The 13,235-nt window shown below is 44.7% G+C and overlaps 1 protein-coding gene across 2 annotated transcripts in view; it reads right to left on the bottom strand.

Moving 5' to 3' along the window:
* Positions 1-1,596: 1,596 nt before the first annotated feature.
* The window catches only part of RNF144B (ring finger protein 144B), a 77,844-nt gene continuing 66,205 nt past the window's right edge, over positions 1,597-13,235 (bottom strand). For both annotated transcript variants that reach the window (XM_073877624.1, XM_025891216.2), the window contains 4 exons: positions 12,417-12,621; positions 10,194-10,338; positions 6,585-6,674; positions 1,597-5,245 (listed from right to left, as the gene is read on the bottom strand). In XM_073877624.1, the coding sequence (XP_073733725.1) occupies positions 5,105-5,245; positions 6,585-6,674; positions 10,194-10,338; positions 12,417-12,621 (581 nt within the window). In that variant the 3' untranslated portion in view covers positions 1,597-5,104. The remainder of the gene's footprint in view (positions 5,246-6,584; positions 6,675-10,193; positions 10,339-12,416; positions 12,622-13,235) is intronic.

Genomic DNA, 13,235 nt, shown 5'->3' with positions numbered 1-13,235 from the left:
TCTATCTCATTCTCTCTCTCAAATAAATAAATAAAATCTTTAAAAAAAAATTCTCATTCCAGTGTTAGCAGGATACACACCACCTAGTTATTTCTTGACTAACTTGCCCTCCCTCCCTTGCCCTTCTCCTCTACCTAAACCAGGGAGGGACTGGGGTTGACCTCAGGGGTGGCCATTTGCCCTAGGCAAGCTGTCAGACACACCAAAGCACAGACGCTCAATGAGTATTTGAAATAAGAATTCTCTTACATATACCTCCACCGGTGCAGATAATTGAGAGAGGAGTTCATCCTCTTGGCACTCACAGACAGCGAAACGAAGGCCGGGTCCACATTACTAATGAAAGTGTTGAAAGTATCCTGAAGGAGTCTTACATTCTTTTTCTGCCTGCCACTCATCATAGTGTGACCCTTGGCAATACACGAACATAAAACCACTACTTTCTCTATGAAATGGATCTAATATCTACTCCATTTATCTCAGAGGATTGTTCTCAAAAGCTCTTTAAAAAGTATATGTAAATATATATAAATAAAACATAGTATAATTGCTATTGAATTATTTGAAGAAATTAATTTCTTTCACATAATGTAGAGTTGGATACTATCTTTAGGGTCTAAAAAAATAAATTTATTTTTATCTAACAGATGAAAATAATTGAATTACAGAAAAACCTAATTATAATTCTTCAGATTCACTAGGCTCATAATTTACATAGCAATGAGTTTGCTGCTTGGGCACTGATTAAAATCACTGCTGTATAAAATGGTTCATTGAATCATTCTTTGGGGGGATGCAAACTCAAGTTTAGCAAACAATGACACTTAAAAAAAATGAAACAATGTTGACATTCTAGGAAAGGATTAAGCAAATTAAGAAACCATAACCAAAAAGTCTTTTAATACGATCTTACTGATTTCCTCAAAACTGAATGATTAGAAAATGGAATTTGACTTACAAGTCAATCCTAAGTCTTTGTCCCCAGGATCATAGTACAACCACATAATGATCAATAAAGAGGCACCATGACCAGTAGATAGGAATGTGAGCTTCCCGTTTTGCAGAAACATAAGTTCTAGTTGGTAACCAACTTCTGGCACTCAGCGTTTGGGGATTCCTGCCTTGAATACTAATTAAATGGAAATGACCTTAAGTTAACCCTAATGTAAATCCCTTAACATTCTTAATGAGGAAATACATTCCTCCAACAGACTTGTGGAAGGTTAAAACTGACCGTAGAGAGCACATAGCCCAAATCTCATTTTATAGAACTAATGGCTTTGATGCCTGGCAGCATTTTTTATCAGGATGATCAAAGACCTAAATTATTGGTTATTTCTCTGGATAATGATCAATGCCTGTGCACTGAGAGTGTGGCGTATCCCACATACAACAAAAATGTCTGCAACAAGTGAAGGCATTATACTTCCTCTTATTTAACAAACAAGGTAGCAAGAGTTATTTCCATAAATGGTATCACAGATTTGGGTACTTTTTGGAAATTCTGAACCTAGGATTTAATAGTGCTTCACTGGTTCCCGGAGGATAAAAGTGAATGTGTCTAGAAACGTGCAGCACAACAAAGGTTAACCACAGTTGCTTTCCTGCTCTGCATTTATTGGGGCTACAGAGACTAAAACAGCGATTTTCCTCTCAAATAATTCAGAAAAATATAATACAACAGCAATTTCTTAAATACATAACAAAACTTTCTGGATCATGAATCAACATGAAATGTAATAGCCTACAGATATCGATTGGACAGCTTTATAAAATGTCACTCATCTAAGGCATTATGAAATTGTCTTCAGAGCTACACATATATACACGGTTCTATATACATAAAGGCATCCATTCATGAACACTAAGTCAAGCACTGTGTAGAGAAGGGTAAAATAATACATAGTGAGATTCTGAATAATTTTTAAGAGACAATTTGGCGTTCCAAGCAACAGTGATTTACATTCAAATAAACATGTAGATTTTCAAATCTAGATAGGTAAAATTTTCGTGATGCAGGCTACAAGAAAATTCACACTGTGAATTATTTGTTTTTCAAAGGCCTCCTTATCGAAATAGAGATTTCAAGTCCAGAGCAAACACCCATTGCGTGAACAAACAGAATGCCTACGGCTCTAAAATTTGCTTCCATATGCCTTTCCCCCTCACCGCCCTATCCAATAAAAAGAGAAAAATTCCCAGAAGGGGCAGCAACTAGATGTCGTGCCCTTGTATCTGTTAATGTTTCTGGATGGGGGGGAGGTTATTACATCCAGATTACAATCTGGTGAAGGAGTACTGATTTCTATTTCAAATAGGTAATACTACTCCAAACACGAAGATTTTTGCCACGACATCCAAACATGATCACATAGACCCGTATTTCTTCCTAGTACAGAAAGAGGGTCACTAGGAGAAGATGGGGCTGGCAGACAGAGGAAGGAGACAGGTTAAGCTCTCTCAGTGGCCAATTATCCCAGATGAAAACATCAGTCTCTGTTAGCGAAGTTGTCAGCTCTCTCCTTTGCAGACAAAGTTTCTAGCTCGACTTACATCTCGCCCTTTGATGCACCAGAGATCTATCTCAGTCTAACCCACCAACCTACTCCTGCTGACTCGGACAATCTTACACAGGCCGATTCATGTGCTATATAAGGAAGAAGTCATGATTTTCCAGGCACTTTTCAACACAGAAAAACTTAAATCCAGTTGTTTAAAATCTGTTTCACAAACAACCCCCCACTCCCTAGCCCCTAGAAAAAAAGTAGCTGATTCTGTTAGTCTCTCTGTGAGAAGACAAGTTCCTTCAGTTTTGCCAAGGAAACAATATGGATGCTTTAACTCCAAATTTGGGAGCTCCACCTCTGATAACATAGGATGTTAGGTTACTCGAAATCAGCCCCTGTTTAAAGATTCTTTGTGGAATCGAGCTCAGAGAGTTCACTCGTGCTGGAGGACATTGCCATGACAGACATTCTTGATACAAAAATGCAAATTCAGCTGAGTTCCTGTGATCCCCTGAGCAGTTATAAATGCCCTTTGCTATAATGAGGCAGTGTTAAGACAAAGTAAATTATTCAAATATATGTACACTTGTCTTTAGACTAATATGAAATACATCGATAGAAGAGGGTATTCTTGTTCTGAAGCGTTTACAGAGTTTCAAAGGAAAATAAAGACATTTAATATTGAGAAATTTCCAAAAAATGATTAAAAATGTTTTTGGTTGGTTGCCATTCAAAAGTTTTCCCCGAGTTCTCATCTATGTTCTATACACATGGTAAATAAAAATGTACACGACCAAGAGATGTACTATACATAAATCAGATATCAGTATGTACGTGTGAACTAAAGTTCCTTAAATATACACATCCCCACTTAGGATACATTCCATTACATCGACAAAGCATTGTTCTTTAATAATAGGTCCAGGATAGCAGCAGTTTAATAACCTAGTCACCCAGTTACCTCAGGAAAGTATGAGGGGTTCTGACAGTCCCTGATGCAGGGTCCCTAGTTTCAAGGAGGGCTCTCTATGAGCATTTTACATATTCTCATGAAGCAACAGGCTACGTTGCTAATGGCAATTATGTAATCCTGTCAATGGAGAAGAAGTTATTGTCTTTTCAAAACCCGTTTATTCAAAATCTGACCGATGGATAACAGGAAAAATAAGTCGCAATAAGGCGATACCAACCCAAAGCATTTATGATACTTGAAGCATTTACATTTTGTTTCTTACATTTTTTGTTGTTTTATCAGTGCCTTGTACACACAGAAAGTATTTGGATTGCCCTCCCAGATGCTGAAAGAGCAGTACGATACTCCGCTGAGAGCTGTTCTGAGCTGTGTTTGGAAAGATGCAAATAACTCGATTATTAGTGTTTTTACAAACAGAGATGGCATGACATCGCACTAGGCGTTGTTTTAAAAGAGTTAGGTTTATGAGTCTATACCTTTGGGTAAGTTATGAACTTGCAACCAAAATTTACATATATAATATGCAAAAAGAAAACCCTTTAGGTTGATTTATAATAAACCACATTCGTCCCAGAAGGAAAGAGAGAATGGCTTCGACAAAACATTTATTTTATGTGTACTCTGGATAGACTCACGCATGCCCAATGGATGGAAATTCTAGGTTGGCAGCAACTTACGTGTATTGGTGTACACATGGACTTTGATACTCACTTTCGGTGTGTACTTTTAGGTCCAACTCTAAATGTGTGGGGTGCATGAACACAGAGCTCAGGAAAGATCTGTTATCTATGATGAAGGTTAACCTCGGCCCCTTGACCAGTATTTCATATAAAACAATCCTGTCAACCACAGCTACTGGCTGTAGGAGAATTTATCACCTTCCCAAAGTTGGATTTGCCAAGGCAGAGCTACTTGATCAGACCACATTGTTTTACAGGCTGCAACCCCTTCACTTGGAAGGGACAACTCCGTCTGCACAGCAGTTTCTCCTGCTTGAAGCTGAGATCACACATGGAGAAACCTATTGTGTTTCTGCCAAGTCACTGTGGGAATGCCTGGAACAGCATGCCCAGGAGCCCGCAGAGGCAGAACCAACATACCCACTCCCCAAGATAAGCAGCCTGCTGCGCAGCGCTTAGGACAATTTCCCCTTCAACAGTGTTATCCTTTCCCTCCTACAGCGGGGTGGGGGAGTGGGTTTCTCCCATATTTCTCGTGGTGGCCAAATCAACACAGAACAGACTCTAGCTGCTCAGTTACAATGTGTGTTGCCAACCATGATACTGAATGTTCACTCGGGCTCCTCGAATTTGGCTGGAACTTGAACAGTCCAGCGGGATCCTTCCCAAGGATAAAATGACGGTGGGTTCGTTCCTTCTCAGCAACCCCAAAGCTTCCCGACACGCTCCCTAGGCACGGCCGAGACTGCAGAACCCGGGTCCTTCTCTTCACACGGGCTCGGCCTTTTCTGATGCCAAAGGCAGGCAGGCAAGTTCAAAGTCTGGACACAGAGGCACTTTCAAAGTTTGGCAAGGAGGAGGCAAGTTCACTAAGTGGGGCTTTATCACTGTGCTTCTCATTGTAACCCCGGACGTCTGTGGCACGTGGATAGGAGCAGAGGCCTTTAGGTCGTGGATGGGTCGTGCTTTTTCTTCTTGCCCCGACAGGACTTGCAGACACAGCAGATTATACACGGGGAAGCCAGGAGCAGCAAGGGTGAAGTCACCAGGGCAATGATGCCCAATCCCACCAGAATCCCCACCACCTGGAAATTCCAAAGAGAAGACCACTTCAGTTTGATCTTCCTATATGTATACTAAGCCATCAGCTACAGACTGAATGTTTGTATCCCACACCCCCCAAAAAATCCCTATGTTGAAACCTCAATGTCCAATACAATGGTATTTGGAAATGAAGACCTTTGGGAGGTGATTAGGACTCGAGGGTGGAGCCCTCACGATGGGATTAGTGCCATTGTGAAAAGAGACATCGGAGAGCTTGCTTCCTCTCCCCAGCTCGGCACCATGTGAGGACAGAGCAAGAAGGAGGTCACCTGCAGACCAGGAAGAGGGTCCTTGCCAGAACCCAAACCAATCCTGGCACCTTCATCTCGGGCTTCTCGTCTCCAGGACTGGGAGAGATAAGTGTCTCTTTCTCAAGCCACCCAGCTTTATGGCAATTTATTCTAGCAGCCCGAACAAAGACACGACCCCAGGCACATGAAACATTTACACTTATGGGACCTTTCAGCTGGTGCCCCGTGTGACCTGAACCAGGTATAAACCAGGGAGGCAGCAAGGACGAGATCGGAGGGGAGAGGAAGAAACCGGAAGCTCACCTGAGCTCTGGGACCAGCTCCATGTAACCCCGAATTGTTGCTGTTGGCTCCCTCCCTACCCGAGTCTCCTTGACAGCCTCTTAGGGATGCTAATAATGATTCCTAGGCTATTAACACTGATGCCCTTAAAGGTAACGGAGTCTTTCATAAATATGAAGCACTATTAAAAATAAACCAGGGGGCACCTGGGTGGCTCAGGCAGTTACGCGTCTGCCTTTGGCTCAGGTCATGATCCCAGGGTCCTGGGATCGAGCCCCGCATCAGGCTCCCTGTTCAGCGGGAAGCCTGCTTCTCCCTCTCCCACTCCCCCTGCTTGTGTTCCCTCTCTTGCTGTGTCTCTCTGTCAAATAAATAAACAAAAATCTTAAAAATAAACAAACCAACAAACCAGGACTCCCTTTGAACCTGCCACAGAAACACACAATGACGTGTGCAGAGGAATCTAAGCCTCGGGGGGGGGGGGGGGGTCACAGGATTTTAGAGCCCTGCCTTTTATATGAAATGGGACTTACAGGGCTTTAGGAAATTCATCCCACCATTTTTCCAAGAGGAAAGACTATCTGCCTCGATTCTGGCGGTCACTGGTGATCAGCGGGCTGCTCTGGTGCCCTGCCCTCTACTACTTATCCTCGAGGCGATCGTGCTCGCCAGAACCTCCCGGGCCGGGACGGGTCAGCAGAGAACAGGGTCGGGAGGAGGGTTAGGTGGGCTTTTTCAGCCATCCCGAGTGCGGTATTCTCTCCTGCTCCCTTCAAGGTCAGGGTACCTGCGTCCGGTTCCACATCACCGAGGCTCTCGAGTGGCCCAGCTTATTCCTACACGGCCCTTTGTCATAGTGTCTGAGGAAAATGTCATTCTGAAAAACAAAGAGAGAGGTTTCCGTACACACGCTCTTTTGAACTGAGACATAAACACTAACCACATCGGATCACCTTGGTGGAAGCAAAGGCTCTTTCGGGGAATATAAATGGCGGCCTCCAGGGATTCCAAGGCTGCAATCTTTAGACTCTACCACAGTACGTTTACACATCACCGAGTGAAAACGGATCATAATCATCGAGACTCTTGACTGAGTCTAGAAAGGACTGGAGTCCTGCCCAGTCATCTCTGACAGGTGGCTCCAGGACAGGTGCGATGGGGAATGAGGATCGGGAGTGGAGGGCACGTGAGAAAAAAATGCCAGCAACCGAAATGGGAAACACAGACGTGGGGTCCTGAGAAGGTAACTAACGTGCTGTGGGAAGAAGGAGAAGAAAACCACAACAGAGAGATGAACTCTGTCGGGAAGATGACGGCCATACTCTGGACATGTTGAACCCGAGGGACACTTGAGATATCCACGCCACCCTGTTCGAAAGGCAGCTGATTACACGGATGAGAACTGGGGGGAAGACGGGAATCAGCAGCCATGGGGTGGAGGAAACCACAGAAGTGGATGAGATCACCCAAGGGACACAGGGTGGTCAGGCAGGCAACGAGGACGTCAAGGAGGACGACCCTGGGCGGCTCAGGTGACTCTTGGGTTCAGGGTGGTGAGCTCGAGCCCCAGGCCCAGTGAAGAGCCTGCTTAAGAGTCTCTCTCTCCCTCCTCCTCTGCCCCTCCCCCTGCTTGCTGTCTAACTCTAAAAAAAGAAAAAGAAAAAGAAAAAAGAATGAGTCAAGGAGGCACCTGGAAAGGAAACAGAAGTGGCCAGAAAGGTAGAAGGAAAGCAGCAGAGATGCCATCACTGAAATGGAGGTGGTCAAGCAGTCAGAGGCAGAGGAGAACCCAGGTGAGAGGAGGACTGAAACATCACTGGATTTTACCCAAAAGACAGCACTCAAAGCCTTGGAAAAACACAGTCAGGGCTGTGAGGATGTGGCAAGCTGAGTGCACTTCAAAGACTGGAGGTAAGTATCAACAACAAGAGGTGGTTATGCTGTGTGAGGCTTGGCTTCTAAGAGAAGGGGAGAGAGGGAACGGTAGGAAGGGAGACATGTAGGTTGGAGAAAAGTGTAACTCGTTTTTAAGTGGGACACACTGAGCACACAGAGATGTTAGTGGAAATCGAAGGCACAAGAGAGAAAAGAGATAATGGAAGGGGACGAGTCTCTGAGGTCCCCAAAGCAGATTAAGAATACTTCGTCCAGTGAACCAGCAGGGATGAGGACCAAGGCAGGAGCAAATCTGACACCCCAGCAAAGCTCAAAAATCACTCCATTTGGGCATCCACCTCGGGCTTGGCTCTTGGACAATCATTCTGCTCCCAGACCCATGCTCTGAAACTTTCCTATAAACAAAGATCAACACCACCATCTGACACAGAACACTTGTCGAGAGAAAAACATCATTACCAACAAGCCAGTGCCCGGGCCAAAACTGAGAAAATGAGATCTCAGAAAACAATGACCAGAAAAAGATGCTTCGGTATTTGAAGTCTGTGTATCCAGCCTTCTAACATCTGTACCATTTCAACTCGAGCACCGGAACAGTCCAAGTAACAGAACAGTGTGTTCTTTGCAACACCATACCCCAAACATATTTCAGCCAAAGGATGGGGAGATCTGGCACACATCTTTATTCCCTTACGTTCTTGCCTCTTAAAAAGAACCTCATGGGCTCAGCTTCCTTGTGGATATGAACCCAATTAATGTTCTGGTTAAACCTGAAGGCAAACAGAAAAGATTTCTTTCCTTTGTAAAAACACAGGGGGTGTGCAATCGATGAAAACCTCGCCCAGAGTATCACACGTTTGGAATCATAATAGGTCTCAAATATCCCACATACTTGTAATTCAAGGGGTTATGATGAATAGTATTAAAAAATAAATAAAAACACTTCTTTCAACCTGAGCTGCTGAGCTTTCACAGTCTAAAATTCAGTTTTCTTTCCCCCAATTTAGAGCACTGCTTGAAATACTGAGATCAGGCTGTTTAAAATTCTTCCTCACAGATGTCATCTGAAACAACTTAGCTAATTTTCAGTTAAAAATCAGGCATGTGGTGACCAGCATGCACCCTGTATTAACCGCACACTCACTCACTGACTGCGTGATACAAAAGCATCACCAGAGCTGCTCATCAAATCGAAGCAAACTAAGCAATTGAAAAGTTGAGTGGGGCGCCTGGGTGGCTCAGTCGGTTGGGCGTCCGACTCTTGATTTCGGCTCAGGTTGTGACCTCAGGGTCGTGTGATCGAGCTCTGCCTCAGGCTCCACGCTCAGTGTGGAGTCTGCTTGAGATTCTCTCCCTCTACCCTTCCCCCCGACTTGACTTGCGCTGACTTGCTCTCATTCTCTCTCTAAAATAAATAAGTCTTGTAAAAAAAAAAAAAAAAAGAAAGAAAGAAAGAAAGAAAAATTGAGAAAAGAATGTCCACCTCACCATGATGGAGGGCTCACACTGATACGGACATATTTCATTAGTCCAGATGGCCAAAATAGGGACTATCTATTCCTATTTGGGGTAGCACACGTGCTAGAAGAAACACCAGAACTGAAGGAAGATCTGTTCATCAGTCCTTCACACCACCTTTTTTTCCTCTCATCTAAGCGCGCCCTTAGAGCAGAGCGGCTTTCCTAGCTGTGGTCAGAGGGAGCTGTGACAATGGAGGAAGGCGTCAAAAAGACGTGATGTGGCTGGCTCCGAAGATGGAGAAAGGGGCCACATACCAACGAAGGCAGGCAGCTTCTAAAGGCTAGAAAAAGCAAAGAAATGGATTCTCCCCTGGAATCCAGAAAACAATGCAGCCCTGAGGACACCTGGATTTTAATCCAGTGAGACCCACATCAGAGTGCCAGAGGACAGAACTAAAGACAATAAGTTTGTGCTGTTTTAAGCCACTACGTTTGTGGTGATTTGTTACAGCAACAAAATAAATGAATACACTGACAGTTCTTTACATGATAAAAGGAGACACTGCCCCCCAAAGCAGGAAACGTCCCTAAAACAAAAGCTTGCCTTCACAGCTAAGCTGACACAGCTAACGGACCCAAAGAGACATTTGCTAGACATCTAAAGTAGCAGGTTCAGGGCGCCTGGGTGGCTCAGTCGGTTGGGTGTCTGCCTTCGGCTCAGGTCATGATCCCGGGATCCTGGGATCGAGTCCTGCATCGGGCTCCCTGCTCCACGAGGAGCCTGCTTCTCCCTCTCCCCCTGCCCCTCCTCCTGCTTGTGTGCTCTCTCTCTCAAATAGATAAATAAAATCTTTTAATAAATAAATAAATAAATAAAAATAAAGTAGCAGGCTCAGAAAGTATCCTCAAGAAAAATAACCTTCTTTTGCAGGACAAATGTAGGCTCAAGATTTTAAAAGGAAAGGCTGAAGGATCCTGACGGTTGCACAGATAGAGTGGAGAAAAGACCACAGGAGAAGACACTTCCAAGTGGAACTTACGTCCAGGTTCTGGAGACAGTACCAGCAAAACGTGTGTTTGCAATTCTTGCACATCATCTGAGCACAGCCTTCGTTGCGTTCGATGTAAACCCGACAAACAGGACACTGCTTAATGGGGGCTTCTGCGTCTGTCCCAAAGAGGGCCCTGGACACAAAATGGATGAGAAATTATGGGGGCGGGGATCAAGAATGCTGCTAGAACCACAACGGTGTACAGTAACCAGGGCTGGGGAAGCGTGCGCGGAGTGTAACTAATTCAACAGTTAACTTTATGGTCACCAACTGAATTCCTAGGGCTCCTGATGGGTAGGTAGTGGACTCCTCCTCATCTGAGCTTAATTCACTTCCATGGAAGAGGGTGGGGGTGAAAATAGGAGAGACACAGATTATTAGTTGTTCGGATGACTCAAAACAAAAAAAGAAACCTTAATTCATTTACCTTTGGCTTGGAGTGATGATATAATTGTATTTTCCACACCTGACTTAACTCATTATTTTGCCAATTAGTGTTTCATTCCCTGAGCACACACTGTCTAAATAAAAAACACAAGCATTCTCCTACACAACAGAAAAACTAGCTCTGGATCTGACACAGCATAGATAAATCTTTCTGGTGATCTGTTCCGATAAATAGATGGAAGAGGTCAGGGGAGGCGATAATCAATATTTGAAAATAAATGCCCAGTCTCATTAAAGAGACCTGCTCCAGACAGATGAATAGGTCAGCACAGGCTCAGAGCCTTAGGGGACATGGAAAATAAGTGGAACACATTGGGGTGGGAAGGTTAGGGGGGCCACAGCGCTGCATTGCACGTTAGTTACCGTTCATCAAAACCAGCCTCCAGCACACAGAATCACCAAGGTCACAAAGTGTTGCCAGATCCAGGATCAGGTCTGGTACACAATAACCTTATCAGAGCAGTGGGACAGTCACTATCTTAAGTCTCTTCCCCACCGCCATCTTTTTTTTTTTTTTTTCCCAAATAGAGAAACAGACTCATAGAGGCTGAGTGACTTCCATGAGGTCCCACAGATACCAAGCGACAATGTCAGAAGTCAACCTCTCGGGGCACCTGGGTGGCTCAGTCATCTGGGCGTCTGCCTTCGGCTCAGGTCATGATCCCAGAGTCCCAGGATCGAGCCTCAAATTGGCTCTCTGCTCAGTGGGGAGTCTGCTTCTCCCTCTGACCCTCCCCCCTCTCATTCTCTCTCTCTCTAATAAATAAAATCTAAAAAATAAAAATAAAAAAAGAACTCAACCCCTCTCTTCTCTGGGATCTTCACATTGTCCCATGATACCCACACACCTCACTGCCATGTGCAGAGGGTACTGGCTAAGAAGGCACATGCCTGCCATGTGCACTAGATCTATTTTTCCTCTTGGTTGGTTTGGTCTAAGATTCGAGCCCACTATCCTAGCCAGGTAGTGCTACTATTCCTAAAGAATGGTTCCACACACTCCGAGGGTGCGGGCTGAGTCAGCCAACTGGACTGGAACACTGGTACCTCTGTTCTTGCTCGTGCAGAATAGCCAGAGCCTCAAGCAAAGCAAGGGATCGAGCAGAAAAGTCTCTTGCTCTGGGCCTTTCTGCTGTCATAAAATCCTTCTGTACTGAAAGGTACAGATTTAATTGCTTCTCACTGTAACAGAACCTGAGCCTTGGCACCATCTTTTAGGCACCAAGTCCTGAGAGATGTAGCCTTTTCCTCTAGGACCTCTGCACTGAGCACTGCGCTGCCCTGAAGGACTGCTGTTTCTATTGTGGTGCTCTCCTTGACAGGACTGGCACGCCTCACAAACTGCCACACTGTCGGGTCACAAAATAATTTCCGCGCCGCTTTGCAAGCAGGAAGAACGAGGTAAATCCATAGCAGGTGCTCATGCTTCCTAAGCAAAAGGCTGCGGACAAGCCATGCCTTGCTATTGAAAACCAGTGGCCCGTGTGCCTCCCCCTACCTGAAGAGGAATCAAAACGTATACAAACCCTAATTTCAGCAGTCTCAGGGAGACTGTCCCGGGGTCAATACCTAAAAGTCCCTTAGAAAGGCTCTGTCAGTACTCTTTGTTAACAGCTTCCCAATTCGGAGACACTTCTCAGGGAAGTTCCCCAGGGAAATAACTAATCTCTAAATTCCATCACAAGAGAATTCCTTCTCCAGGCAACCTATTTGGGCTTTCTGAGAAAACCGGTGACTCATGCCAAAGACCGCTTCCTTTCTTACCCGTGTTCTGTTGGCAGGACGATGGGCTGACCATCTCTACAGGAGACTTCCGCGTGCCAAGCATCCTTGCAACAGGAGCAGAACTTCAGGTGACAGGAAGGGCACTCCACCTGCACAGGCTGAACCGGGTCACTGGAGGCAACAGGGCACACCGTCTGACAGTCCGCAACAGGGCACCATGTTCGGTAGGGGTCCAGGTGAACTTCTAAAGTGCAAACAAAGAAAATGGGACGGTCTATGTGTCTTTCATACAGGCCCAAGCTTTCTCCCCTCCGTTCTTCTCTTCTATAGGCTAATATTTACGGAAGGTTAGTACCACTGAGGGCAGTGATTTCTACTCTTGGTCTTCATAATGGACCCAAACCTTCAAGGTCACTCAGCCCTGCCATGTTTCTCAAAGTAGGTGCTAGTGGAAGAAGCCACCACTGCCCTTATGAACAAATAGGGAGTGTTCTCACTAACCAAACTTGGCAATTCTTTTGGAATACTTCTCGCTTTCAGCACTCAAAGTAGGCAAAAATCTCAAGTCCCTGCTACAATTATTTGGGGCATTATCTTGGAGGAAAATTGGACCAGAAGGTCCTACTGAAGCAAAAGGAAAAAAGAAATTAAAAAAGGATTTTGTCCTTTCTGGGACTGAGAAATAAGTAGTGAGGTTTCTTACTGTTTTTTAGAAGGAACTGAAAGAAAAAGAAAGAAATCAAATAGTTTAGGGACCAAACTGTGCCTGGTGTGGCTTAGCCAAGAAGTCAGATTGGCTGTCAATTTGGATATTCTGTTGTCCTACCATATGTTAGTTAGAGACATCTGTAAAAGACT

The sequence above is a fragment of the Callorhinus ursinus genome, unplaced genomic scaffold (assembly GCF_003265705.2).
Source record: "Callorhinus ursinus isolate GAN/ISIS: 27379988/994484 unplaced genomic scaffold, GSC_fseal_2.0 scaffold26, whole genome shotgun sequence".
In the NCBI taxonomy this organism is placed as follows: domain Eukaryota; kingdom Metazoa; phylum Chordata; class Mammalia; order Carnivora; family Otariidae; genus Callorhinus; species Callorhinus ursinus.
This window is presented reverse-complemented; position numbering and strand designations above follow the sequence as displayed.